Source organism: Sceloporus occidentalis, unplaced genomic scaffold, assembly GCF_023333645.1.
Source record: "Sceloporus occidentalis isolate IW3139 unplaced genomic scaffold, rSceOcc1.0.p SCAF_1, whole genome shotgun sequence".
In the NCBI taxonomy this organism is placed as follows: Eukaryota; Metazoa; Chordata; class Lepidosauria; order Squamata; family Phrynosomatidae; genus Sceloporus; species Sceloporus occidentalis.
Window position 1 is genome coordinate 294657026 of NW_028316981.1, and position 27656 is coordinate 294684681.

Genomic DNA, 27656 nt, shown 5'->3' on the forward strand with positions numbered 1-27656 from the left:
ATAATATCTGCAGTGCAAAAATTAATTACATGTGCTCCTTTTACTAATTCAAAAAGAAATCTGTAAAGAAGACTGAATCACACAAGGAGCAAACTGCTGCTCTGACCCCATACTAATCTTTGTAAAAAATGAGCCTCATTTAATTTGAAAACCTATTGAAAATTTAGATGGCTCTTGTAATGGATTCTTCTGCATACCATGACTTCTCCCCAAGCTTCTTTCATTTCATTGTTTCATATATCAAATTGTCTGTAGCAAATTTTGTTTAAAAATTGTAAGTATCGTGGCAGACTAAGACATTATCTACATTAGTTTAATTTTGGTTTTTATGTTGACTTTTTGTATGTTTTAAATAGTCTTTTTATATGTAAGGCACCTTTTATAGTTAGAAGACTTGTGACAATGGAGATTATTGCATGAGCTTCCACCTGGCCCCAGAGCGGACTGAAAATTTGGGAAATCTTTTTCAGATCGGGTGTTATCACACAACTCGATCCTCAGACCAGAGGCATCACGATCTGATCTTAGCCAGATCCGTCCCCTATAATTTCCAATTACTGTATTTTCTGGCGTATAAGACTACTTTTTAACCCAGGAAAATCTTCTGAAAAGTCGGGGGTCATCTTATACGCTGGGTGCTGAAACTTCCGAGCTGGACTGGAGAATCTGTGGTTGCCGCATATGGTAGGGGGAGCTCAAAATGGCCGTGGCTGCATCCCCTCCATATGTGCCAACCATATGAAAGCAGGAAGGGAGGCGCTGTACAAGTATAGTAGAATAAAATCTTGGAGACAGGGAGGGCTGGGCAGGCAGGGAGAGCTGACCAATTCAAGCAGGCTTTGCATACAACAAGTTTTCCTGGTAAGTACCTGCATGTCATAAGCACTTGAATTAAAATTACCAGATTGAAATCAAATCTGATGTTTTTTAAATTTTTATTTGGTGTGTGTTGAAAGAGGGGTAGTCTTATACGATGAGTATATCCCAAACTATATTTTAACTGGAAAAGTTGGGGGTCGTCTTATACGGCCAGTCGTCTTATATGCTGGAAAATACGGTATGTGCGATAATCTCCAATACTTGCTAATTAGTGTTACCCCTTATTTTATTTTGTAAAACTATTTCACATTATGCTTTCCCCTTGCTCATAGTGGTTCACATAAAATCAAAGCACCATGAAAGGAAAATACAGTCATCCCTTCCAATTCGTGGGGGATCTGTTCCGGACCCCCCCCCCCCAGCCGCGAATGGAAAAATAGTTGATATTAGGGTCCCATTTATTTCAGTGGCTTATGCGTTTTTTCTTTTATGTGGGGAGGGGTCCGAAACTGATCCCCTGCGTAAAGAAAGGGCACACTGTATCTGTTTCAGATTTTTTCTCTTAGTGAAAAAAATTGTTTTGAAATGTGAAACCTCAGTGAGATAAAGGTCTTGGTTATCTTACAGTTCTCAGAAAATATTTGAGTAGCATTTTCTAACTTAGCTGTATCTTAAAATACTGTTGGTTTCCTGGAATAATTGGATCTACATATTAATATGATTTGACTTTGCTGATTGAACTGTTCTATAATTTTTAGAAGCAAGATAAAATAACAGCTAAAAATAAAATGTGTCATCAGTCAGGGTGTCTCTCTTCTTTACAGCAAGGTGTGTAAGTGTTGTGTACCTTCAGGTTATTTCCGATTTATGGCGACCCTAAGGAAACCCATCATGGGATTTTCTTGGAAAGATTTGTTCAGAGAAGGTTTGCCATTACCTTCCCTTGGGGCTGACAGCATGTGATGTGCCCAAGGCTACTCTGTGGGTTTCATGGCTCAGTGGGAATTGATCCCTGATCTCCAGAGTCATAGTCCAGTACTCAACCCACTATGCCACAATGGAAATGGGTGGGTTGGTGGATTTAATCCATTCCATCTATGTCATTCTCAACAGTTGAAATTACTCTTCTTTCTCCTTCCAAGTCATTAATAGCTCCAGCAAGAAAAAAAGATGAGTAGATAATGGATACCTGCCCCACCCCACCGCATCCCGCCCCAGAATACTTAACAATAATTGGGACGATCTAATTGTTCAGATTGTCTAGGAAAGGGCCCATTCCCCAGCATCACTTGTGTATTTAAATTAACTACCTCTAGCGTTTTCAAAGAAAACATGTCATGGCTAGTGTGGTGTGAAGGCTATTAGTTGCCTTAATCCAAATTACCTTATGTCAGTAGTTCCCAACCTATGAGTCAGGACCCCTTTGGGGGTCCAATGACCCTTTCATAGGGGTCACCTAAGACCATTGGAAAACACCTATTTAATTATAGTTATGAAGTAGCAACTAAAATAATTTCATAGGTTTGGATCACCACAACATGAGGAACTGTATTAAAGGGTCGCAGCAACCACTGCCTTATGTTAACTGTGCAGCTAGTAATATAGGCCTGGTACAGACTGCCCCAAAGTGGCGATCTGGAGCTGATTTTAGGGCTCGGGAATGCAGAGCGTCTGCACGCTCCCAAGCCCTACTACACACCACTGGTGCCATCATGGTGCAGCCCCATCCACATGGGGGCCACCATGATGGCATGAATGTGCCGCAGCGCCCAAATGGCAAAGGCAGGAAGTAATGCCAATCACACTCCTTCCAGGAAGCTGCTTTCAGCAGCTTCTTTTTGCTCCCGAGAAGGAGTACATCGTTGCCACGCCATTTGGAAAAACTGGTGGCACAGAGCCGCTCATCTGTCGAGCCCCATAATTATCTGTGTTGAGCCATATCCACCTAGATACACAACCTTTTGTGTGTCTGAGGATTTCATCTGGTGTTGGGATATATGCACACATTATTACTTATGCCTACTCTTCTCATCTAGTAGTCTTCACTCTTTTGAAGCCAGGGTACAGCACATTTTTCTTCATGTCTAAGCAGAGTAGTTGAGGGAAACAGAATTTGCAGCCTGGCTCATCAGGACATGCACAACTCTCAAGCTTGTGCATTCCCTTTCTCCTCTGGCTTGGTCATCAAGTGAGCCTTGCAGACTATTGCTTCTGTTTCCACCCAATAAGGTTTGTTATGTCCAAATCTGTACAAATACAAGGTAGGATCTCTAAACATATGAGGTGAATTACATGATGCATTGTTTTGGACAAGACACATTTAAAAACAGAAGCAAAAGCTAAAAGAGGAGAGGAGGATAATGCCTCTTCATTTATTGTTATTTCTCAATCTAGGTTGAAAACTGTTGAAACTCATAGCTCTGCTTTATTTATTGTATATCTCTTTGCATTATACATAATACTTCCATCATCTAGGAATGAGACATAATACAGGTGGCTTATGTAGTAAACACATTGCAATATACAGTTGCCCCTCCGTTTTTGTGGGGGATCCGTTCTGAACACCCCCCCTCCACTGCGAAAATGGGAAATTGCTTATATTCAAGCCCCATTGGCTTGAATGGTGGCATGCCTTCGCGGGCGCACATCCAATTTTGTCCCTCTCCATTTGCTTCCTTTGAATGGGCAAGGATGCAGACTTCAAGTCTGCGAAAACAGAGGGGCAACTGTATTATTTTGTAAATGGTAAATTTGTTTAAAGTGTCAGGGGTGGTCTTTTCTTAGTTTGCTAAGTTGAAAATATTTTTCCCCCAATCCACTTCTGTTTGTGTAAAGGTTTACAGGATTTAGAAGTGTTGTTGTTTGAAGCTTATTCAGTGTAGGTCAGCTTATGTAAAAGGCTGGATGTTGTCTGAAGAACTCTCAAGGCAAGATTTTTCTGTGCTTCAGGATGAGTCTTATTCTGGAGAAAAAAGAGCTGTTTTCATCTGCTTTGTTCTTTAGTTTCTTGCTCTAAATCTTTTCTACTTGTTACTACTTGCACAAACTGATGATGGTGTATGCTTGAATGGATGGATGCTATGACTCTTACCTTTGTATACTTTTGAAGTGGTAATCCTATGAGTGTCTGCCTGGGAATAACCTTGGAGTAGTGCGGAAAAATAAGTTTTTAAATTACTGTATGACCCATAGATATCGTCGGTCCAGATGTTGACAACACATTCAACCATCACTTCTGCCTAGCAGGATGTTTAGCACACGGGACATGCCTTACAGGAGAGACCTTTGGTGGCCCAACAAGACCTGTACTGTCGAGAACACTACCAATGCAGGAAGTTTCCAAACAGGCCATCGAGGTGATTCAGCCATCGGCAATGTGCACCTCCTCTTGGACAGAGCCCACTGTACCAGCACAGTTATTGCAGCCTTTCACTTCAGCTACCTGCACTTCACTACCTGGATTGGATTTGGATTGTGATATCATCCTGAGAAAGTCTCATCTGATTCTTGAGTCTTATGTTTGGAAAAAGGGACTGCACCAGACCACAATATATATTACAAACAAACAAATAAATAAACAAACAAACAAGGGCTGTGAGCCAGAGTTGCCTGGAGAACAATTAGCTCCAGATGTCTTGAGCAGGTTTGCAGATAAAAGGAAGTGTTGCATGGAGTGGGGCTTTGAAGAAGGCTACCCCTCACCTAGAATTTTAGGAATTTGATTTATACTAGATTGGATTATTAGTCCACTTATCTCGATACTACCTGTTCTTAACTGGCAGTGGCTTATTAAGAGATCACACAGAGATCTTTCTTATCAGTTGCTACAGTAGAGTCTTGGTTAACCGACCTTCGGTTATCTGACCTTCTGGATTATCCGACGTCCCATGCTTCTTTGTGAGAAGAAGCATGGGATGTCGGATTGGGGACAAAAGTCCTTTGCCTCGCTCTCCCTCCCTCCCTCCCTCCCTCCCTCCCTCCCTCCCTCCTTACTATCCCTGCTTGGGTCAGGCCTCTCCTCGGCGGCTTGGTTTTCTGCAGACTCCCTTCGGCCTGAGGAAAATAAAGCCACCAAGGAGAGGCCTGGGGCTGTCCTCCGCAGCCTTTCCCTTTGGGGGAAAGTGGAGGTCCGGGAAGAAGAGGACTAGGCAGGTTCCCAGGCCTCTCCTGCCTCCCTTACCTTCCCCCTTTGGGGGAAAGGGGAGGTCCAGGAAGAGGAGAACCGAGTGCATGCCCAGGCCTCTTCATCCCTGCTCCAAAGAGCCCTTGGGAGAAAGGGAAGATCCCGCCTCACAGAAGCCACCGCAGAGAAAGCAGGAAATAAGCAGGGAAGGAGGGAGGGAGGGAGGGAGGGAGACTTTTGTCCCCAATGGTGGCGCGGGTGCATGCACACCGTCATTGGGGACAAAATGACCCTCCGGATTATCCGAGATTTTCGGGTATCCGACTATCAGTCGGCCACATTTATGTCGGATAATCAAGGCTCTCCCGTATTTTATCCACTGAACTGGAGATGCCTGGGATTAAACCTCTTGTCATAGATATGCAGAGCTTGTGTTCTAACACTAGTTAAAGTCTCAATCAACTTCTAGCAATATTTTTGGAATTGAAGAAAGGGAGAAAATACAGTGAGAGTTTAGGTAAGATAATTACATTCTTTTAGCAGTCTGGATTGCTCATCTCTTGATAAGAAATTGACAAAGCATAGTTTGTGTTTAGATGCAGCAAGACTCTTTGTACATGATATGTTTTGGTGGGATAGGAGTTTGCTATGATTAAGCTGGTTTTTTGTTGTTGCAAAAAGCTTTACCAAGGTATAATAATAATAATAATAATAATAATAATACGTTTTATTTATAGACCGCTATTCCGCAATGATCATAGCGGTGTACAATAAAAATTGCAATACAAAATTAGTCCCTACCCACCCCCTCACTCCCTCCAGGCTGGACAATGACAGTTGGCTGTGGAGGGAGGGCTCTGTCCCTTCAGGGCGGTCCCGATGGTGTTGGACCCGCCCCCTCGCTCCCTCCAGGCTGGACGATGACAGTTGGCCGTGGAGGGAGGGCTCTGTCCCTTCAGGGCAGTCCCGATGGTGTTGGACCCACCCTCTCACTCCCTCCAGGCTGGACGATGACAGTTGGCCGTGGAGGGAGGGTTCTGTATGCCAAACCTCACCATAGTATGCCCTATGTATTTTGAAAGGGTCCCCTCCCCTCAGTTATTTTTTAAAGGTTGTGTTGAGCAGCTTTTTATTACACAGAAAAGAAAACCACAATTAGTTTTACTTTACTTGCTCATACGACCATGTTAAAATGTTTTCCTTTAGAGAAACCTCATTAAAAAGGCATCCTATTTCATTTTTGTTTTCAAGAATAAAAAACATTCTGGAGAACTTAAAAGACTGGGATTTGGTGCTTAAGGGATACAACAACTCATTTCCAGAGCCAAAAGTTTTAAAAACTAGGGTAGTTCTTCACAGTATTATGCTGAAAGTGCAAAACAAAATAATATGAACCAGTCAAATTGTATTTTCAGTGATGCTAAATTATAGGGAAGAGACTTCTCCCATCTGTTATGTACCCATAAAATTATGGGTTATAAAAAACTGTTAGTGGTACATGTGTATCTACACCATTCTTTTTAATATTCTTTTGCTTGTGGCTTGTAATACTGGATCAAGTGTTCTCTAAAAGGTGTTTTTTTCCACTAGCAATACCAAACAACTCAGATGCAGTGAAGTAGAAATCAGTTCCTTTTTTAAAACATGGAAGCCTCCATATTCTGGTATAATGTTAAGGGAATTTCAACCACAGTGAGGATATCTCATGAGTTTTAATATGTTGCTCTTCACTGAATACTTAATTCTGTCATTAATTACCTCATAAAAGCTGGTTACTGGGTTGGAGAATATCTGTGTGCATGATTGTTGCAGCCATAACTCTTAGAGACCTTGTGCAAGACACCTCAAAATTTAACTGTGCTCATTTGCAGTGTCACCTTCAAGGCATTGCTGTTAAGGTTCTTGAAGTTTAAAAACAAGGCAGGAAAGTGGGAGATGGCTCTTTGAGGTATTGCTGGTAAAATTCCTGAAGTTGTGGAAGAAGAGATATTAGATATGGATATGGTACACTTCAGCTAGTAACATAAATTGGTGTTTTATGCAGTTTTACTTTGTAAAAATTTTAATTTGGCCCTCTTAGGGCATCCCCTCCAAACCTTTAAATTCTCAAGATGGCTGAAGGAATAGTCCACAACCCAGTACACTTAACAAAAACGAAACACTAAGACAGGAATGCGAAAAATGTGGCCCTCCAGATGTTGCTGAACTATAGAGTGCTGAAAAGGGAAATGTTACATTTCACAGGAAACCTACATAAGTAGAAGTAATTCCCTTGCACAATATTGCTTTTTTGAGCAAGGTACTGTGGTATTTTTTTCTGCCTCACTTGCCTCATCTTTAAATGTTGACCTGTGACCAGGTCATTGACAGTTGTCTTAGAAATAGAACATGTTTTAATAAATGCAATGCCTAGTGTGTTTTCAGGGAATAGTCTCTTGGAGGAGATGGTGTGGATACTGTTTCCTTGCACCTGCTAATACATATCTCTTTTGCAGACCCCTCTGATAATCTGAGAGAGATTCTCCAGAATGTGGCCAAATTGCAAGGGGTTTCAAATATGAGAAAACTGGGCCATTTGAATAATTTCACTAAGGTAAGTATTTTGCTGACTGGTACAATGTATGTGTTTTAATTTGTATTAAGTTTTCAAAATCAATAAAAAAGTATTAAGGAAAACTTTTCATGGATGATTGATGTAATAATGGGATAATCAAGGTAATCAAGGGCAATTAGTCACGGATTAATGTATGATTTAATGAATTGTTTTCTATCCAGTTATTAATTTCCTAGCCATTCACAGGCTTTATAATACAATAACATGACCAAGGATTTAAATTTAGTAAGAATAAATTGTGTTAAATAACTTGGCAAATAACTTTGAGGAAAATATTAGCATAATTTATGTATTATCTTTTTAGCTGTCTGTTGAAAGTGAGGTTTTTGTAGCAAAAGGACAGAAATACTGAACATGATGTATCAGTCATCTAAAGGCATGTCAGAAATCCTTGAAATTGTGCTGAATAGATGTATGCAGTTGTGGTGTATGAGCTACATTAATTGCCATTGATACCTGTGGGTATCAGTATTGCTTAAAACATTCTGTTTTGTTCTAACAAATAATAATAATAATAATAATAATAATAATAGGCTGTTGCATAGGAATATGAATTTTCTACCAGATAAATTAGTATACGAAGTATTAAATAAAAGGCTGTCTGTTCAAAATCAATACAGTATTATTTCCCCAACTTAATGTGTATTATTAGATGACCTCAGTTTCCTTAATGATCTTTTGTTGGCAGTAGTGCAAAGGATCCTAAACAGAAGTGCTGCCATCTTATACATATTTATCTTGGAGGAAGCCACAAAACTTACATCTGAGTAAACATGCCAAGGATTATGCATTTGGTCTTCTGACTATAATGTGACTAAATATAAAGGGTTTTTTAAACATGAGAATTTTCTTCTGCTTAAAGTTTCTTCAATTTTGAGGGCAGAAACCAGTGATGGATTTTTGCTGCTGGGAGGATAGTGGATTCCAGTGGAACTGAGACTGGGAACTGCTGTCTCCTACTTGGTCCAGGGCTGAACTGGAGTCAGGCAGGGAGGAAAAAAGTTTGAAATGTTTCTGCAGCAAAATACTAGATTTTGCTCCATACATCTCTCAAAAAGATATATTTGCTTCAACAATTTTATCATGCTGTTAGTTCTAATTTAAAACAAGTTTTTCTTCTGTATTCATGTGATATGTCCCTGTATGTTTTGCTTGAGATCTTACTGTTTGATAAAGCTAGTCTGCAGTTACAGTTGGAATTATATAGTTGGGTGCTGAAGAAAAAAGGGGGGATCTGTTCCCTTCCTCAGAAGAGACAGGCACTTTGATGTCAGACTCTTGTGTTAGAAGTAGTCTTTCTTTCTTTCTTTCTTTCTTTCTTTCTTTCTTTCTTTCTTTTGTTTTTAAGAGGCCTACTGTGTCATCTGTTATTTTCAAGCAATTCTTCATATCTATTTGTACCCCAACTTTTATGGTATATGATACTGCAAATGTGAGAGAAACTGATTTGATCAGTACTTTAGAAACCTATGGTTTAACTGTTATGATACTGTAAAGAGAAACAGCAAAGAATGCTTTAGCTGTGAATACTTGCAGGGAGTTGGATTAGATGACCATTAGGATTATTTCAATGTGTATACAGTTTTGTGATTCTATTAAGCTTGTATTTTATTACTGTTTGTATAGGTAGCATGAAGACACAATCTCATTTTACTGACCAGTGTTAAAATACATTTGCATTTGTATTTTCCTTGCCTGTTACATGTTTATCTAAAATATGATATGTGATGTATGTCACATTGAGCAGCCAGTACTGTGGTACAATTTTCCTAGCTACGTTTTGGAACATCAAGTATTATATGGAAAGAGAAATCAGTGTTTTGAAGCTTTATTCCATGTATTTCTGAGACAGTTTTTACTGAATACAAGCCACTACCTCTCAGTGCTGTCATGTGATGCAAATTATCTGAAGTATATCCTGATAACTAAATCTTCTATTCAAAGGAAAGACAGAGTGAACTAGTGATGTGATCTCCCAAACATGTGAGAGTCACACATTTGTGTCTCACTTGACATGAGTTCACCATATCAAGTTACAAGCATAGTTGACTGCTGACAACCAGAAAGTTAAATAAAAATTTGGAATTGTTTTATCTCCTTTTTCAGCATTCCCAGGAATAAATTGTGTACTTTTAAAAAATTGTTTTCATTAAATTCTTAGACCATTTCTAAGCAACTGATACTGTAAGTCTTACACAGGCTGGTGGTGTACTGAAAAGTTTTAACCACCAGCAGTATGCTAATAGCTGTTTTGATCCTTTTTAATACCAGAGTACATAATTCAGCAAAACCCTCTTTCATATAGACACGTGTACAACTAAGGAACATCTATAAACCTAGAGTTTATAGATCACACCCTGTCACAGCTGTGGAGTTGGATCCAGTACAATTGTCTATTCTCTGTCCAGTAGTTTTTTGGTGTGTTTGACCAAGTTCTTTGACAATAGTCTTTCAAAACTGTGGATCCTAGTTCCTGACATCTAAAAGCTCCATTTCAATCAATCTCCTTATGTCTTACTTGTCAGGGATGATGGGAGTTGTAGCTCTTCACCTCTGGCTCTAACTCACCACCTTGTTATGCACCGGCGCTGACCAGTTTTGGCCAGTGGTTAAAGCTTTGCTCAAAAGCAGCAGAGTTTCAGAGAATAGGCTGAAGACCCTGACAAACTCTCCAAGCCTTCTCACTCTTCTTCCACAGAAGTCTTCCCACTTCTTCAGGATCCTGCTGGCTCTTGAATCTTCACTCAAGACACCAGACAACTCAGTAGTCTTATATAAAAGATCTACTTTATTCTACTATATACAATACTAATGCCCTCACAAATCACAATCTCTACAATCTCCAAACTACTCACAAAACTCCACAACTATCCAACAACTACCCACAAAGTACATTGGGAATCAAAGCAATTATTATAGTCATAGTAAAACACCACCCACTTAGCCAGTTTCCACCCAGTGGGCGTGTACATCTATTTTGATTGGCTCTCATGGTTCAACCCATAATTAATGATTTCATCATTTCACCTTGTCCACTTAACAATTCTCAGGTGCTTTCAATTATACCCTCTACATTTCTGTCCTTGGCATTTAGGACTGCTAATTACATTACCTTTTACACCTGTGTGGCTCCTTAATTGCTTTTGCTTAGTCATGCTGACTCTCACATACATGTTTTATTTCTTTCACTGTATATCCCATGTTGCATTTTCCTTAACATTACTCACTTTGTGAATTTTTTTGAGAATTCATGGCTGTAAAATTATGACACTAGTAAACTAGTAAAACATTTACTATCAAAACAGGAATTGTTTTACATTTGAATTTATGACTTCTAACAACAGTTTATGAGTTTAACATTAGCAGACACAAAATAAATTATGCTTTCCCCAAAAAGCATACTGCTAAAATAAACAAAGAAATCGATTTTGAGACACGAGTACCATGAACTCCATAACATACTCATAACAAATTCCTAATGCCAAAAAGATAAATAAATGGGTTCATTTGCAAATTAAGCCTAAAGGATTACATAGAAGTTTTGGAGATATCAAGAGTGGACATGATTGACTGAGAAGATGATAAAACTTGGTAGTGGAAAGTTGAAGTGAAAGAGGAAGACCACATTGCAGAACTGAGTCAATCAAGAAAGCTATGGTCCTGAGTTTATAAGACCTGAGCAGATATCTTAATAATGGGGTCTCTTGGGAGTCTCTCATTCATAGAGTTGCCATACATTGAAGTCAACTTGGTGACAAATAACCACAGTAGAGGCTGTTTTCAGGTGATCCTTCTGGTTAGGTTAGTAGTTTCTGCAAACTTGAAGTCTCAGTCTCGGGAGTAGGCCATCCCTTGATCCCAAACTGTAAGGTAGGAATGGCCAAAGTGTGACTTTGGGATCCCCAAACATGTTTTTGTGGTCCTGGAGTTACCTACATGGTTCATAGCCTTTAAACAGATTGCAGGGGCCCCTCCACTGTTACTTTTCTCTCAAACCAAAACTAGAAGTGGAGTTTCCTCCTACTTATAGCTTCCCCTCCGCACCCCTTATTTTGGCTTTTGGGGAGAGTCCAAGAGACAGAAAACTGGCTCCAAAAACACATACAAGTTTGACAGCCTCGTGTTCTTTTACTACCATAATTAAATAAGAGGCCGTGGCATAAGTGGACAGTATGTCTATGTATTTGTGCCTTAAAGTCTCCTGTTGACTTATTGTGATCCCATGAATCTCCTAGGGTTTTCTTAGGCAAGAAATACTCAGAGGTGGTTTTGCCATTTCTTTCCTCTGAAATACAGCCTACAGCACCTGGCATTCATTCCTAATTTCCCATCCAAGTGCTAACCAGGACTGACCCTGCTTATCTTCCAAGCTCAGATGGAATCTGGTGCCTTTAGGGTATTTATGCAGAGTACTGCAACTTATATTGAAGGATGGTTCATGTTCTGTTTGGTTGAAAGGGGGATGGGGAACTCAGCTATCTGGTGGTAGTATCAACAGTCATGAAATTTGAGCTAGAAGGTATCAAGGAAATGCTTTGTCCCCTGCCAACATCCGCTTCCTAAAAAAACAGAAACGCTACAAGGACTACTGGAGTGTCAGGTTTAGCCTTTTTCTCTGGGTAATCTTTGAAGGGATAGTGATGATGACATGGGAGGATGATGCAGTCTCCAACTTCAGTGGCATATTGTGGGGAGTGGGTTTTAACTCCACCTTCCCAAATGTTATATCTCTACCCTCCCAAATATTATATCTCTACTCTTCAAGTTGAACATTAGTGAGAAAATGAATGGTTTCCCTAACTTGCATTGGTATCTGGGATAGATCTTTTTGTTTTCTTCATTAAAGGTAGTGGAGAAAAATTGTTTACAGTAAAGCTTGTCTTTTTACTTATAGCTGGTAGGGCAGCTATGTATAGGGTGTGTTTGACAAACTAAACTATACCTGTGCGTTTGACAATCTAAAATTCCTGCCAGTTTGGAAAGTCTTTTGAGAAACCCACTAGATTCTCAGTGGGTAATCCTTTCTACTTCACTAATGGTTGAAAGAATACCAGCAAATATGATATTAGAAGGAAAGTGATAGTTCTTTTTCTTCACTGTTCTGCTGTTGCCAATCTCTTATTCTAATTTTACAATGTGGTTTAAGGCATGGTGACATGAATTGCTTTGACTCAGCTCTGTATGTTCTGACTCAAAATGTTCTAAATCAAACCTGAGAAGTAGCAACATTTAAATATACTTATATTTGAAAAAAGTAAACTACCCTGGTCTCTAATATCCAATACCATGTAAACAGCAGAAATGGTATCAATAAATAAAAGTAACTTCTTCAGAAAGTGCCCTTTTATTAAAGTTAAAGCTTCAGATCCTTGTAAGACAGTATGCCTTAATTTCATGGAACCGTTTTGAAAAACATATTTCAGTCAGCAACCAGACAAATTAGACACAGTTAAGGTTTTGGTAGGCAGTGTATATATGGTAAAGAAGTGTGGCTTTATAATACATATCTAATCCTGTTAGTAAATTTCATCATCACAGTTTGTAACATGATATATTTGCAGTATTAAAAGTGGTAATGCAAAAATGTATGCACTTTTATGCATACATAATTTTTTATGCATCCAGATTAAAGCCATATGTAATTTAAGCAAGATCAAAACATAATGAACAATACAATAGTTACAATTTTAAAAACTACAACAATTTAAAACTATGTATTTGGTAATTTCAAAGTAAATTAGCCCCCAAAGGCTTTTTTTAAAAGCCATCTTTTGGCTTGGAGCCTGAAGGAAACCAGTTTAAGTGCCAGTCAGACCTCTGAAGGGAAGGCATTCCACAATTGGACCACCCCAACCAAGAAGGCCGTCTCCCATGTCATCTCATCCTCATGCAGCCCTCATTTCTCAGGAAGGTATATACAATCATCCCTCCTAGTGTGCAGACTTCCTGTTCGTGGTCTTGAATCAGGAATATTTTTTTTACATGATCAAAAAATGAAACCTGGAGAGATAGAGCCATAGACACTTCCTCAGACTTTATAGTAGCTGTGGAGTCAAGTTCAGAGTGAATTCAAACTGCTTTCCCCTTGAAGTGTCCTGCATAGTTGAGGGTCCACCACAAGACTGTCTGAACTTGATTTCAACAGGCTCTTCATTACTTTATGGTTCTGCGGGATGGCATGTTGATATATGGAGACATAATAAGACTTTTTTCCTCCCCTCAACACTACAGAATTGATACAGTGTTCCTGTCTGTAGTATTCTCAAAATCCTGTTAATCAGTTCCATTAAAATACAGTATAGTGTGCCTTCTGTATCGGCATACTAACCATCTACAGACTCAAACGTCCATAGATTGCTTTGTCTCGTTATAGTTAGTGGGTGACATGTGCACATGGCCATGCATACCCATTGACTATAATGGTGCTTCAGCATAATGGTATTTTTTATCTGTGATGGAGGGGAGGAATGGAATCCTCACAGATGGAAAGGGCACACTGTAGTATGTTTTATTCCTAGAGCCTTCAGTTAGAATTCTCAACATTCTTTGTAGACTTGTTTTCCACAAGCAGTGGACAATAACATTCCATGAACAGTGAGAAGACCATGAAATGTAGGGAAAATTTGAGATGTCTTTTTATGAAATCCGAGAGTAAGAAAATCTTGGAAAATTGGTATGTGGGCACAGCCCTCTGTGCACTCCTAAAGAGCTTTTAGGATTATGCTATCTAATGCTAAAAACAGTTTCTACTAGGAACTCATAAAAAGTATTTTCTGTGCATCTGAAAGAAGGCACTTAAGATAATGCACAAAACAAAATAACCTTTTACCGCCACATAGATACTAACATTTAAATGCAGATTAAGGCTTCAGTAAAAATATAGAGGCTTGATTACAACATTTAAGAGATTACAATACAATGAGCCCTTAGTATCCACTGGGGTTTGGTTCCAGGAAACACCCCCCCCCCCATGGATAGCAGAATAAATGGATGCTCAAGTCCCATTAAATTCAGTGGAATAGTAAAATGGTGTCCCATATATAAAATGACAAGAACAAGGCTTGCTTTTTGGAATTTATATTTTTTTGTAATATTTTCAATTTGTGAATAAAAAAATTGTGGATATTGAGAACCAGCTGTACATGCCATTTAAAGATCTGTACTGAAATCTAAGGCTTTCTTGGCCGGCATCCATAGTTTTTTTGTGTTTTTTTGTTTGTTATGTGGCCATGTTCTAGAAGAGTTTCTTCTTGACGTTTCGCCAGCATCTGTGGCTGGCACCTTCGGAGAAAGCTTTCCTGGAAAAAGTGTGTGTGTGAGCCTGGGAATGCAGGAGTGATTTGCATGTGTATTGTTCTGTGCTGATGGCAGGCTTCAGGCTGGGAGGCTAATGCAAAAGAGGATTAGTGTCTGCTTATTGGTGATCTGATTCCCAGCAGATAATGATCACCAATTAGCAGACACTAATCCTCTTTTGCATTAGCCTCCCAGCCTGAGGCCTGCCATCAGCACAGAACAATACACATGCAAATCACTCCTGCATTCCCAGGCTCACTATATATATATATAGATAGATAGATAGAGAGAGAGAGAGAGAGAGAGAGAGAGACACTTATTTTTCCAGGCAAGCTCCCTCCATAACTGTCATCTTTCGGCCTGTGAGGGAGAGAATAGGCTGGCCCAGCGTCATCAGGGGCTAGCCTGAAGATAGAGCGCCCTCCCTCCATAACTGTCATCTTTTGGCCTGTGAGAGAGAGAATAGGCTGGCCCAGCGTCATCAGGGGCTAGCCTGAAGATGACAGTTATGGAGGGAGGGTGCTCTGTCATCTTTCGGCCTATGAGGGAGAGAGTAGGCTGGCCCAGCTCCATCAGGGCTAGCCTGAAGAAAGAGGCTCCTCCCTCCATAACTGTCATTTTCCAGCCTGTGCGGAAGTTGACCAGGAAGGCCCAGCTCCATCAGGGCTAGCCTGAAGAAGAAGAGCCCTCCCTCCGGTCCATCTGCCTTGGTCCAGGCCTCAGAGGGAGAGAAGAATGCTGGACCTGATCCCCTCCCCCCCTCACCATTCCCTTCTCCTTTTGTGTCGAGTCTTTTAGATTGTAAGCCTGAGGGCAGGGAACTGTCTATTATTCCCTCTGTTGTAAACTGCTCGGATTCCCAGTGATTGGACGGTATATAAATAAAACCTATTATTATTATTATTATTATTATTATTCTCTGAAGATGCCAGCCACAGATGCTGGCGAAACGTCAGGAAGAAACTTTTCTAGAACATGGCCACATAGCCTGAAAAACCCACAAAAAACTGTCTGTACTGAAACTGATGTTCTTCTTTCTCACGTCTACCCAGGATGATTTTATTGGCAACGTCACTGAATAGCACTGCTTTAAAACATTGTGCCACTTTCTTAGATACAAGCTTTTACACTAAATGGTGACCTACTTAATTTCATTTCTGACATTTAAACCATTTTTATCCCCTTTTGTACACTTTTTTTTAAACAAAACAATGACAACACAAGATCTTTAAATATATATATATATTAGAGTAGTGGCAGTGGCCACAAGCACTCCAGAATAGTATCGCAACAGCAGAATAGACAAATGTGTGATACCATTTTTATTAAAATGATAAAATTAAATCTGGATTTACCATTTGTAGAGACTGAGAAAGAAAATAAATTAGTTGTATTTTTATATCTTTTGTTCTGTGTCAAAATTTGATGGTCTTGTAAAAATTTTGCATTGCTTTTAAGATAATTACAGAATTCATGCTAATAATAAAAGGGAAATTTTTCATTTCTATTATATGGTATATTGCTTGCTTTTTCTTGTAAGGATATTTTAAAAGGTGTTGGCTATTATAGAGTGCCAGCTTGGCCATTTTTCTTTTGCTAGTATCTTGGAAAACAGCTCAGATGTAGCAAGACAAGAGAAATCTGAAAAATGTGAGAGAAAAATAAGAGGAAACTGTGTAAAAGAACTTAAAATATATGTTTTAACCTGCAGCTGCTTTGTAATGCTGGTCATAATGAAGAAAAATTAGGTTTTACTTATGAAGACATCATCATATGGTAAGTCTCTATTCATTTTTAAAATACTATTTGAACTAATTATGCATTTTAAAATAGTGTTCTAAATTAACATGTACCTTAAACAACATTTTGAAGGATAATAGATAGAAGTCATGAGTCAGGTAAATGAGTAAGAGGGGTTTTATCTACTGCAGAGTCCTCATATCTGACAAAGAGGAGATGACCAGAGACGTCTCGATCACGATCAGTTGAGGATGATCGTGAACATATCCCAGAAGACTCAGAAAGAGGGCAATGACCTAGATTTTGACTAAGTGCATCTTCCCTCATTTCCTGCCCCTCAAGTAATGTGCAGTTGAAATTTTGACCTACAAAGATGCCTAGTATGTGCCTGACTCCTCTCTCAGATATACCTGCAGAGTGCTGTTTGCTAGTTTCCCATAGTTACTAGTTGCAGAAAATCTGTGTAATTTGTTAACTGAAAATTTGTTTTTGCAAAGTTGGCTAAAGAGCTAAAAAGTACTTCATTTCATTAAGAAAACTTAAATTTTTAGTGTTAAAAATACATACTTTTGAGAGAGAGAACGAGAAAAATTAAGCAAAAAGTGTTGTGAAATATTTAGGCAATTAATTTTTTTAAAAAATATGCTATCGTCGAATTTTTTATGCTTGAAAGAAGAGATACATTCATCATCCTTTAAAATATAAATGGTAAAGGTAGTCTCTTGACATAAATGTCTAGTCATAACCGATTGTAGGGGGCAGTGCTCATCTCCGTTTCTAAGCCGAAGAGCCAGCATTGTCCAAGGACTGCTCTGGTGATCATGTGGCCAGCAGGACTACTTATCTATCTACTTCAATTTGCATGCTTTTGAACTGCTAGGTTGGCAGAAGCTGGCACTAGTGACAGGAGCTCACCCCATCATGCAGCACTTGGGCCTCAAACTGCCAACCTTCTGATCATCAGAACTGGCGTCTTAACCACTATGTTCCTTTTTGTCATAATAGCAGATCAAAATTATGTTTTAAAAAAGCTAAGTAAAAGGTCTTAATATTCAGAACAATCTGTGCTTCTTTGTTAAATTTGCTTACAAGAATATTTATATTTTCCTCCTTTTACCGCTTTACTGTTACAGTAAAATTACTGTGTACCACTACATTTATGATAAATGGGAAATGTAATCCACAACTCATTTCATTTACTGCTACATTCAGCAGGAGTTGTATAGTCATGGGCAAAATACTGCTGTACATTGATATCTAGTCTTAGACATGGACTGGGAGTTTGATTTTTAGTTAATAATAACGAGAAGAAGGAGGAGGAAGAGGAGGAGGAACAACTTTGCATGAGCTTTAATATTTAATTATCATTTCGGTCACAAACACTGTGGCTTTAGTTAATTTATGTTTGTTGTTGCCTTGTGAGACCCTCTGTGGTGTTTTTACATTTGAAATTGCTTTAATGCTCTAAACGTGAAAAAGTTTTAGAGAAAGTATATGTTGCACCAGTGTAACATAAAGGCATTTATTTACCTATTTAGTGTGTGTTCCCTTCCCCCCGGTTAATTGCTGTCAAATTACTTTGACCTGTAGGGACACTTTGAATGAAAGATCCCCAAGTTGCTCAGGTCTTGCAGACTCAGGGCTCTAGCTTCCTTGGTTGCTTTTGTAGTTCATGACCATTAATGGTTTAAGATATAGTTCCTTCTGAGAATAAAAAACAGATCATGCCAGACACTGGAAACATATTGCTTCTAGATAACTTCTGATGCTAGTCATATTAGCAGATGACTAAAAAAGAAGTAATTTACTTTGCAAGATAGTATAGTATGATTTATCTTAGAACTTCTAAAAAAGAAATCTATCGTATTTTCTCGCGTATAAGACGACTTTCTAACCCTGGAAAATCTTCTCAAATTTTTTTTGGGGGGTCTTATATGCCAGGTGCAGAAACTTCCGAGCTAGACTGGTCACCGCATATGGTGGGGGGAGCTGAAAAATGGCTGCGGAGCTCTGCTCTGGGCCCCACAACAAGCTCCAACTCCCAGAATTCCATAGCAAAGAGCCAGACCTAGAGTTAACGCGCTGCCAAACCTCGTTATTTCTCCAGTGTGGATGCAGCCACAGTTCTCCTCCTCCACCTCCTCTTTCTCCCCCTGGATCCCATCCTCCATTTCATGCTCCTATGCTCCTCGGCTTCACAGCAGCAGCGGAGCAATGCAAAGCTCGCAGCTGCACCATTTTGCAAGCAAAGCAAAGGCAAAGCAATGCAAGGCAATGGAGAAAGCGGAGCCAAAGCCTCTCTAAATGGAATGCATGAGGCTGGGGCCGGAGAGGAGCCTCCTTTTTTCCCCTGGCCAAGTCCTGGAAGGGGGGGGGGGTAAAAAAAAGAGGCCTGGCTTTCTTTCTTTCTTTTTTTTTTTTTTTAAGTATCCTCCTCTGACCCTTCTCTCACTCACTCATATAGAAGGAAAGCCAAGAGATAGGGAAAGAGGGGAAAGGAGGGGGAAAGGGTGGATCTTTTATTTTTAAACCCCAGAGTGGGTTTTGTGGTGCTGCAAGGACCCACCTCAATGGCAGGAAATGAGGATTTTGCACTAGAAAGGGAGGAAAGGGAGGCTGCATCCACACTGGAGAAATAACCCAGTTTGGTACCGCTTTAACTGCCCTGGCTCAAGGCTATGGAATTCTGGGAGTTGGAGTTTGTTGTGAGGTCCACTCTGGGCCCACAACAATCTCCAACTCCCAGAATTCCATAGCCTTGAGCCAGAAAAGAGTTAAAGTGGTACCAAACCAGGTTATTTCCCCAGTGTGGATGCAGCCTGAGTATGCTGAGGGGAAAAGGACACCCCTCTCTGAGGCATCTCTTAGCCTTAACATGCGTTGGAAGAGGGGTTGTCTTATATGCCAAATATATGCCAAACTCTAACTTTTAAATGGAAAAGTTGGGAGTCATCTTATACACCAGAAAATACGGTAGTTAATATGTGCTGCCAAGTATTATTCACAATAAGAGCTAAAGGTCCTAAAGTAGATAGGATAGTTTCCTGATATAGCTATAGAGGTAAGTAAAAACCTCTGTTACTGAGCAGTGTTTTCATTGGGAAATAACTTCCATAACCCTGAAGTTGGTGAACAATTGGCCTCTGTACTAGCAGTACCATCCAGCTGAGACTTTGAGAAGTTTAAGCTCTTTAGTACTGAATTTTTTGTAACTAAAGAAGCTTCAAAACAGGAAGCATTGGGCCACACACATTCCACCACCTCTCACTCCAAATAATGACATCACAGATTGAGATGGTAGGTGTTGTTTAACATTCTCTGGATTGTTGGTTGAATTTTGACAGCCAGCTTTGAAGCAAACCAAATTGCTTGTTAAGTTGTGTAAAATTTTGTGTGTTCCACAGTTGTATAACTCCTTAAAAGGAGTGCAGGCATGATCTTTCTCTCCCCCCCCCCCACCTCCCATGATACCTGGTAGTCTACTATGTTTTCAACATTAACATTTTCAGTAGAGAGTATGTTATTTTATGTTCTTCTCTTTCCCTCTGGCTTGCTTTTTGCTACTTTTAGTGTGCTATATGTTGAGTTTACTAATACTTTATGCTTTGTATTATTTTAAAACTTACTGGTGTTAAAGGTCAAACTATAGTAAACATGACTAGCCATGTATTTAAGAGCAGCTCTGGCCCGTCAAATATATGGTATGTGCATGTTGGTTTAAACAAAAGAGATCGGCTTAAGAATTTAAAGCCTGAATGACTTTGTCATCATTTGCATTACAGTTTGCGGTTAGCTTTACTGAATGAAGCGAAAGAGGTGAGAGCGGCAGGACTGCGAGCCCTTCGATATCTTATCCGAGATTCCAGTATTTTGCAGAAAGTATTAAAATTGAAAGTGGATTATTTGATAGCAAGGTAATAAAAATATATGTTAGAATTGTATTGTTTTTTACGATTTGCATAACTTGCTACCATTTATATCAGGCTTGAGCACAGTCCATGCATCACTTTAGGGAGCTAGTACAAATTTGTAACGTCATGACCTCTCCCATGCAGACTTTTATACTATTCCATACAAACAGTTTTGTGACTCATGAAAGAAAAGTTTTTATTTTATTTTCAGTTTATATTTTCTGCATTTCAGAAACTATACCATAATCCACTCTTTTTTCCCGCAGTGACAAGCTCAGGAATTTTTCTTCTCTTAGTTCCTGAGAAAGATTGTGTAGAATTAAGGGAAGCAAAATTTCAAAGTACAAATCCTCTTTTAACTGCACCAGCATACTTTCTCAGTTCTAGAAAAGGGACTGGTCAGCAGCCCATTGTTCAGGCTACTGCTTGTTCAGCTGTAACAGTGAAATAGATACATAAACATGAGGGGATGTGGAGGGAGAGATTCCATAAATACCATCAAGCAGGATCTACGTTTTTCTTGTTTTCACCAATTATGGCAGTTATTTATTTATTGAAAATATTTATGTATCACCTTCCAGCTCACATGAGCTGCTGAAATGAACAAATAATTTTTTTTACAATATTGTTTAAAAACTTTTAAAAGAAATCTAAAAAAATAATCCTTAAAGAGCAGTTAAATGCCATGTAGAACAGCATCATTTTGGCTTCCTGCTGGAAATTCAAAAGAGATGAAGCCAGCTTAACTTCCTTGCATAAGTTCCACAGTTGGGGTGCTGCTACAGAGAAGGCCCTGTTACATATAAATACCAACTAAATTTTATGAGGTGTTGGAACATGCAACAGGATCTCAAGTTTTGGCTGAGTTTATATGGGTTGAGTTGCACCCTGGATCTTTAGGCCCTCACAAAATCTTTCCTGTGCTCTCTGTATGTGAGCCCAGCCCATGGGATGTTCTTTTGAACAAATCTGCACTCTATGTGAATGTTAAGGGATATTTATGTTGAGCAACACAACAACCAACATGTCTATCTTCAGGTTTATTTTAGTTAGGAGTCACAAAACCAAAGATTGATTATGAAGTAGTTATTGTATATCCTGGCTGTATTTTTTGAAAGAGAGACAGTTGCATATAGGTTGAAATGGCTGTGTGGAATCGTTACAGTTGGCCCTTCATATGCAAGGAGGTTTTGTTCCAGACCCCCTTGTCAACGGCAAATTTCACAGGACCTCAGGTCCAGTTCTCCTCAATGATGATGCATTGTGTATGCAACTGTGTTGGCGAATGGAGTGAGGCCATATGAGAATGCTCCAATCCGCAAAGGGCAAGCCCACAGATAGGAAGAGCTGACTATATATATTTAAATAGGGAGAACTAAAAGGCTGCATGGAAAACCTGTGTTAACATAGTGTTAATAATGTACCTTAACTCCTATCAAAGAAGGAGCCATCCTGTTCTCTGAGTAGAGTGGTGAAATGTGAGAGCTTAGTCCATCCTAGAACAACCTAAACAAAGTGCCAACACTTTCTATTTTCTCTGCCATTGCTTTTGATCTTTTTGAATGTCTCGGTGGGCAACTGGCAGCAGCAACTCTTTGGTGTTCTCCTTCAAAGCAGCACCAAGAAAGTACAGATGGGTGGGTGGTGCTTATTTTAGTTTCTCCCAGGACAAACTAAGCTCTAGCCTTTCACTACACTACTTAGAGAAGGGGATGGTTCCTTTTTTGATAAAAGTTAATATTTAACTCTTTACATTCTCCTTGACGTGCACATTTTTTAGCCTCACCCATGCCTAGGTGCCTCCCTTGCACATCACACAGCCTCCATTTACCGTAACTTTTTCCTTATCCATTAAGCCTTTAGGGTGAGCATAAAAAATTATGCTTGCCAGAATGCTAGCTGTAAAAGAATAATATATTTAATCCATATTTTTATTTTTAAGGTGCATTGATATACAGCAAAGTAATGAAGTAGAAAGAACACAGGCACTTCGATTAGTCAGAAAGGTATGTAAATACACTGTTTAATAACAGTTTTGCATGAAATGTTTCATATACACCTTACACACACAGCCTGAAGGTAATTTTATTCATAATATAAGATGGGCAGAGACTGATTGGAATCTGCTGGTAGATCATTAGATGAATGCAGAAGTCTGGAAGTCGATAGCTTTAGAATTCTATTCAGGATTTTTTTTTCATAGCCCCGCTTGGAAACTCTGATATTCTCTGGTGGTATTTGATCCAGATAATAGCCCTTCTTGACCATGTCTATTTTTTGAAAATGGGAGAGAGCCTTCTCAGCTCTAATAATAATAATAATAATAATAATAATAATAATAGTTTTATTTATATACCGCCCTTCTTACAATCAGGGCGGTGCACAACAAATCAAATACAAATTACAAATGCAAATACAAATACAATATAAATACAAATACAAATACAAATACAATAAGACTATTAAAACCCGTATTAAAACCCCATTCTAGCCAGCTACCACTGCTGTCAGAGGGGGGAAAGACTAGTTGGAACTTGTGTCTGGGAATGCTAGCTGGAACAGGAAGGTTTTTAATTCCTTCCTGAACTGGGCCAGGGAGGTGGCCGAGCGGAGCTCTATGGGCAGCGTGTTCCAGAAGGTCGGGGCAATGATGGTATATGACCTCCTTGATGTGGAGGCTAGTCTAGCCCCTGGAACCCTCAGTAGTTGCTGCCCAGATGTTCTGAGGGTGCGGGGCGGAATGTATGGGGAGAGGCGGTCCTCTAGATATCCTGGGCCCAAGCCATGTAGGGCTTTATAGGTTATAACCAACACCTTGTATTGCGCCTGGAAGCGAATGGGCAGCCAGTGCAGATCTTTAAGTACAGGTGTAATACGACTGGCCCTGGATGTACCAGTGACCAGTCTGGCTGCCATGTTCTGTACCATCTGTAGCTTCCGGGTATGGTACAAGGGTTGCCCCATGTAGAGCGCATTGCAGAAATCCAATCGAGAGGTTACCAGAGCATGTACTACCATTTCAAGGTCCCTCTGGCCCAGGTATGGGCGCAGCTGGCAGATAAGCCAAAGCTGATAACAGGTGCTCCTGACCGTCGCATCCACCTGAGATGTAAGGTGAAGCGACGAATCAAGGAGCACCCCCAGACTGCGCACGGAGTCCTTCACAGGAAGGTGATCCCGTTCAGGACAGGTGGAACCACCGCCATTCCCGGACCAGGGGAACCTATCACAAGTACCTCCGTTTTCTCTGGATTCAGACTGAGTCGGTTTTCCCTCATCCAGCCCATTACCGACTCCAGACAGGCCACGAGAGGAGAGACGCCATCCTCAGTCACTGCATCAGTCGGAGACATAGAGAAAACTATTTGGGTGTCATCAGCGTACTGATAACCCCACGCCCCATGTCTCCGGATGATCTCTCCCAGCGGTTTCATGTAAATGTTGAAAAGCATGGGAGACAGAATGGCTCCTTGAGGGACCCCAGTTGTGAGGGCCCTCTTATCGGAGCACACGTCTCCCAGCTGCACCATCTGGAACCTCCCAGAGAGGTAGGAACGGAACCACTGGAGCGCAGTGCCCCCGATTCCCACCTCTGCCAGGCGCTCCAGAAGGATACCATGGTCTATGGTATCGAAAGCCGTTGAGATGTCCAAGAGCACCAACAGGGACACGCTTCCCCTGTCGCTGCCCAGACGGAGATCATCGACCAAGGCGACCATGGCCGTCTCAACCCCGTAGCCCGCCCGAAAGCCAGTTTGAAATGTCTAATTGTGGTATACTCTCCTCTTGGAGGTCTGACTGGCAGAAACATTGGTTTCTTTCTGACACCATGTCAAGACATGGATGTTTAAAGCCGCTTGGGTTTGATTTACTTTGAATGTACCGTATATACTTGACTATAAGTCAAGAAATTTTTGTCCCAAAATGATGTCCAAAATCGCGGGTCGACTTATCTACGGGGCAGTGCGGTACTTTGACCAAGCCTCTCCCCAGCTGGGCTACCTCTGCAAGAGATATCCCAGCTGGGGAGGCGCTGGCAAGGGTGACCGATTACCCCGCAGCCCCCCCTTGGCTCGGCTCCCTCCAATGAGAAAAGCCCAGCGAGGGAGACGATTGCGTGCCCTGCAGCATCTCTTTGGCCAGACACTTTCCCCAGAGAAGGGGTCTGGCAGAGGAGACGCTGGGGAGGGCGATTGCCTTCCCCAAAGCCTCTCTTCAGTCAGGCCCCTTCCTTTGGGAAGGAGCCCTGCCGAGGAGACGCCAGGGAGGGCGATCGCCTTCCCCAAAGCCTCTCCTGGGCAAGGCCCCTTCCCTTGAGAAGGAGCCTTGCCGAGGGGACGCCGGGGAGGGCGAGCGCCTTCCCCAAAGCCTCTCCTGGGCCAGGCCCCTTCCCTTGGGAAGGAGCCCTGCCGAGGGGACGACGATCGCCTTCCCCAAAGCCTCTCTTCGACCAGGCCCCTTCCCTTGGGAAGGAGCCTTGCTGAGGAGATGCCGGGGAGGGCGATCGCCTTCCCCAGTGCCTCTGTGGCGAGGCCCCTTCCCTTGGGAAGGAGCCTTGCTGAGGAGACGCCAGGGAGGGCGATTGCCTTCCCCAAAAGCCTCTCCTGGGCGAGACCCTTTCCTCAGCGAAGGGGCCTGGCTGTGGAGACGCCGAGGAGGGCACACGATTGCCCAAAAGCCTCTCCCTGGTTGGTCTTCTTTTGCGAGGAAAGCCCAGTGAGGGAGACGCTGAGGAGGGCACACCCTCAATGTATCCACAGGTCATAGAAAAATCCATATTTTGGCCCTAAAAGTTGACCTCGACTTATACATGAGGTCGATTTGTACACGAATATATAATAAATAAAAATAAATAAAAACTTTATTTATATACCACTTTCCTGTAGATCAGTAGATATACACCTATATAGCTTTTAATTCTTGCAGCCTTTTAAACTGTTCTGACTTGTCATGTTTGGTATGTTTCTTTCCTGTCTTAATCTGGAATTATTTTAAATTGCATTTTTTTAAACTGCCGTGAAATCTTATGGTAAAGGATGAACTATAAATATTTTAATAAATAAAACCAACTATATTTGAGGTTGTGCTGTATCTAGTTTCTCTACAGACCATGTAAACTTTCACCTGTTACAAGGTGGGAAAAACATTTGGGCGTGGGCCATCTCCTTTCTTAAATGTTGTGCCTGTGTGCGGTCATGGAAAGCTTGGATGAGTACAGTAACAAACTGCATGGCATTTTAACTCACATTTGGTACTATGTGCATATCTTATGTTCCCACATTTGCCACAAAGCTTATTCTTTGAAAATATGTCAGGAAAGGAGTATACACTGATGGGCATCAGCTTTAGAAGCAACTTGTGACTGCTTATCTGCTGTACCCCAACTTCTGTAAACAAATTGAGCACAGTCAGAAATTGTTCCTCATGTTTTAACAATAGCTTTTTTTCTCTTACTATGAGTTCTTCCTCTGGTATGCAAAAAATAAGCCTATCTATTTACTACTGTAGAAACAAAATTAATTAGGGATCTGCAGGTTGAAGAGAAGAGTGCTGAGTCAAAAGATGTCAAGGATGGAGGGAAGAAGAGGTTATTATAAATAATAAAATCATAAAGTTGATCCTATAATCTTACTGTATGTGCAAGCACGGATTCTTAAAATATTTCTGAACAAACACAACACTTTCTCTCACTTTTCTTTCCAGATGATCACTGTGAATGCTTCAATATTTCCTAGTTCTGTTACAAATTCTTTGATAGCTGTTGGAAATGATGGCCTTCAGGAGAGGGACAGAATGGTTCGAGCATGTATTGCTATTATCTGTGAACTAGGTAAGATTTTTTGGGGGGAAAAATTATAGATAAGCACTGAGTGCGGACTCATAGCAATCTGTTTCTATAGAAATGTTCAGAATATCACTAAAATGTGATTGCATGGCATAGAACAATGATGGCGAACCTCTGGCACGCATGCCAGAGGTGGCACTCAGAGCCCTCTCTGTGGGCACATGTGCCATCATCCCAGCACAGAGTTTGCCAGAGTTTGTTACTAGAAAGCCAGAGGGACATGGCACTTTGCAATAAATAAGTGGGTTTTGGGTTGCAGTTTGGGCACTCGGCCTTGAAAAGCTTCACCATCACTGGCATAGAACAAGAGGCATTCTGTGGGGTGGGAGAAGAATATAGTAATACCAAAATAGTAGATGAATGTATGAACAGAAGAATTATGTTACTTGGTGAAACCAAAGTGTTAGTGGTCAGCTAATGGGAAACTCAGACACAGGTAAAAGAGGATTCAGTCTTCTTTCCTCATCATCTTGACAATCAGGAATCTAGTAAACCTTCTTTGAACATGGAAATTCAACTTCTCGACTATACAATAAAATATGCTTCAATTCTATATTTAGTCCTTTTTAAGGTCACCTGTGCTTTGGCCATTACAGGAACTCTGTGACTATGCATTGCATGAATATATACTTCCAGGTTTATTTTCTAACCTGCTTATTTGTATATTTGATTTTATAATCCTGTTGACAGACCCCCATAGGCCGGCTGCTGGTGACAGGTACCTGTGGGTTACACCTAGGTGTGTAGCTTTTAGACATCCTTTTTTTGTGTGTGTTCAAGAGTAGGTTTGTCCAAGAATATGTGCAGGGATGGATAATAATGCAGTTTTCTCCAGTTTCATGCAACCCTCTTTCCTCATTTTCCAAATAACCAATTTTTGTGTGTAAAAGTACTAGGGCTTTCACAATAAACAACACTGTTCACAAACATGTGGAGTTCTGGATACAGAGTCTGGATGCAAAATCTGTTTTTCGTGCAAAAATAACATATTTGTACTAAATCACTTTTCAAAACTACCTGTGGGTTTGTTTGTTTTTTGCAAAGTTGCTGGATTTTACACAGAAAATATGGGTGTAAAGAGGTTTAACAAACAATTATATGGATATATGGAAACCTTTTTCATAAAAAACTACAATTTTCATGCAATAAACTACAGTCCCTAAACCCATTTTTTGTGCAACATTGCTGTTTTTGTGTGGAAAAATTAGAAATATTGCAGGAAAAGATATTTGAAAACCCATATGCATTTCTGCATAGAATAATTTCCTCATGAAATGTGCATTAAAACAGTGCAGAATTTTTACCCTT

General features: G+C 40.4%; 1 protein-coding gene across 5 annotated transcripts in view; it reads left to right on the plus strand.

The window, feature by feature from the left end:
• Nucleotides 1–27656, plus strand: part of LOC149324094 (rapamycin-insensitive companion of mTOR-like) — a 112260-nt gene that overhangs the window by 18285 nt on the left and 66319 nt on the right. For all 5 annotated transcript variants that reach the window (XM_089496305.1, XM_089496333.1, XM_089496326.1 and 2 more), the window contains 5 exons: nucleotides 7438–7535; nucleotides 16564–16628; nucleotides 20375–20506; nucleotides 22446–22509; nucleotides 26207–26333. In XM_089496305.1, coding sequence (XP_089352431.1) covers nucleotides 7438–7535; nucleotides 16564–16628; nucleotides 20375–20506; nucleotides 22446–22509; nucleotides 26207–26333 — 486 coding nt within the window. The remainder of the gene's footprint in view (nucleotides 1–7437; nucleotides 7536–16563; nucleotides 16629–20374; nucleotides 20507–22445; nucleotides 22510–26206; nucleotides 26334–27656) is intronic.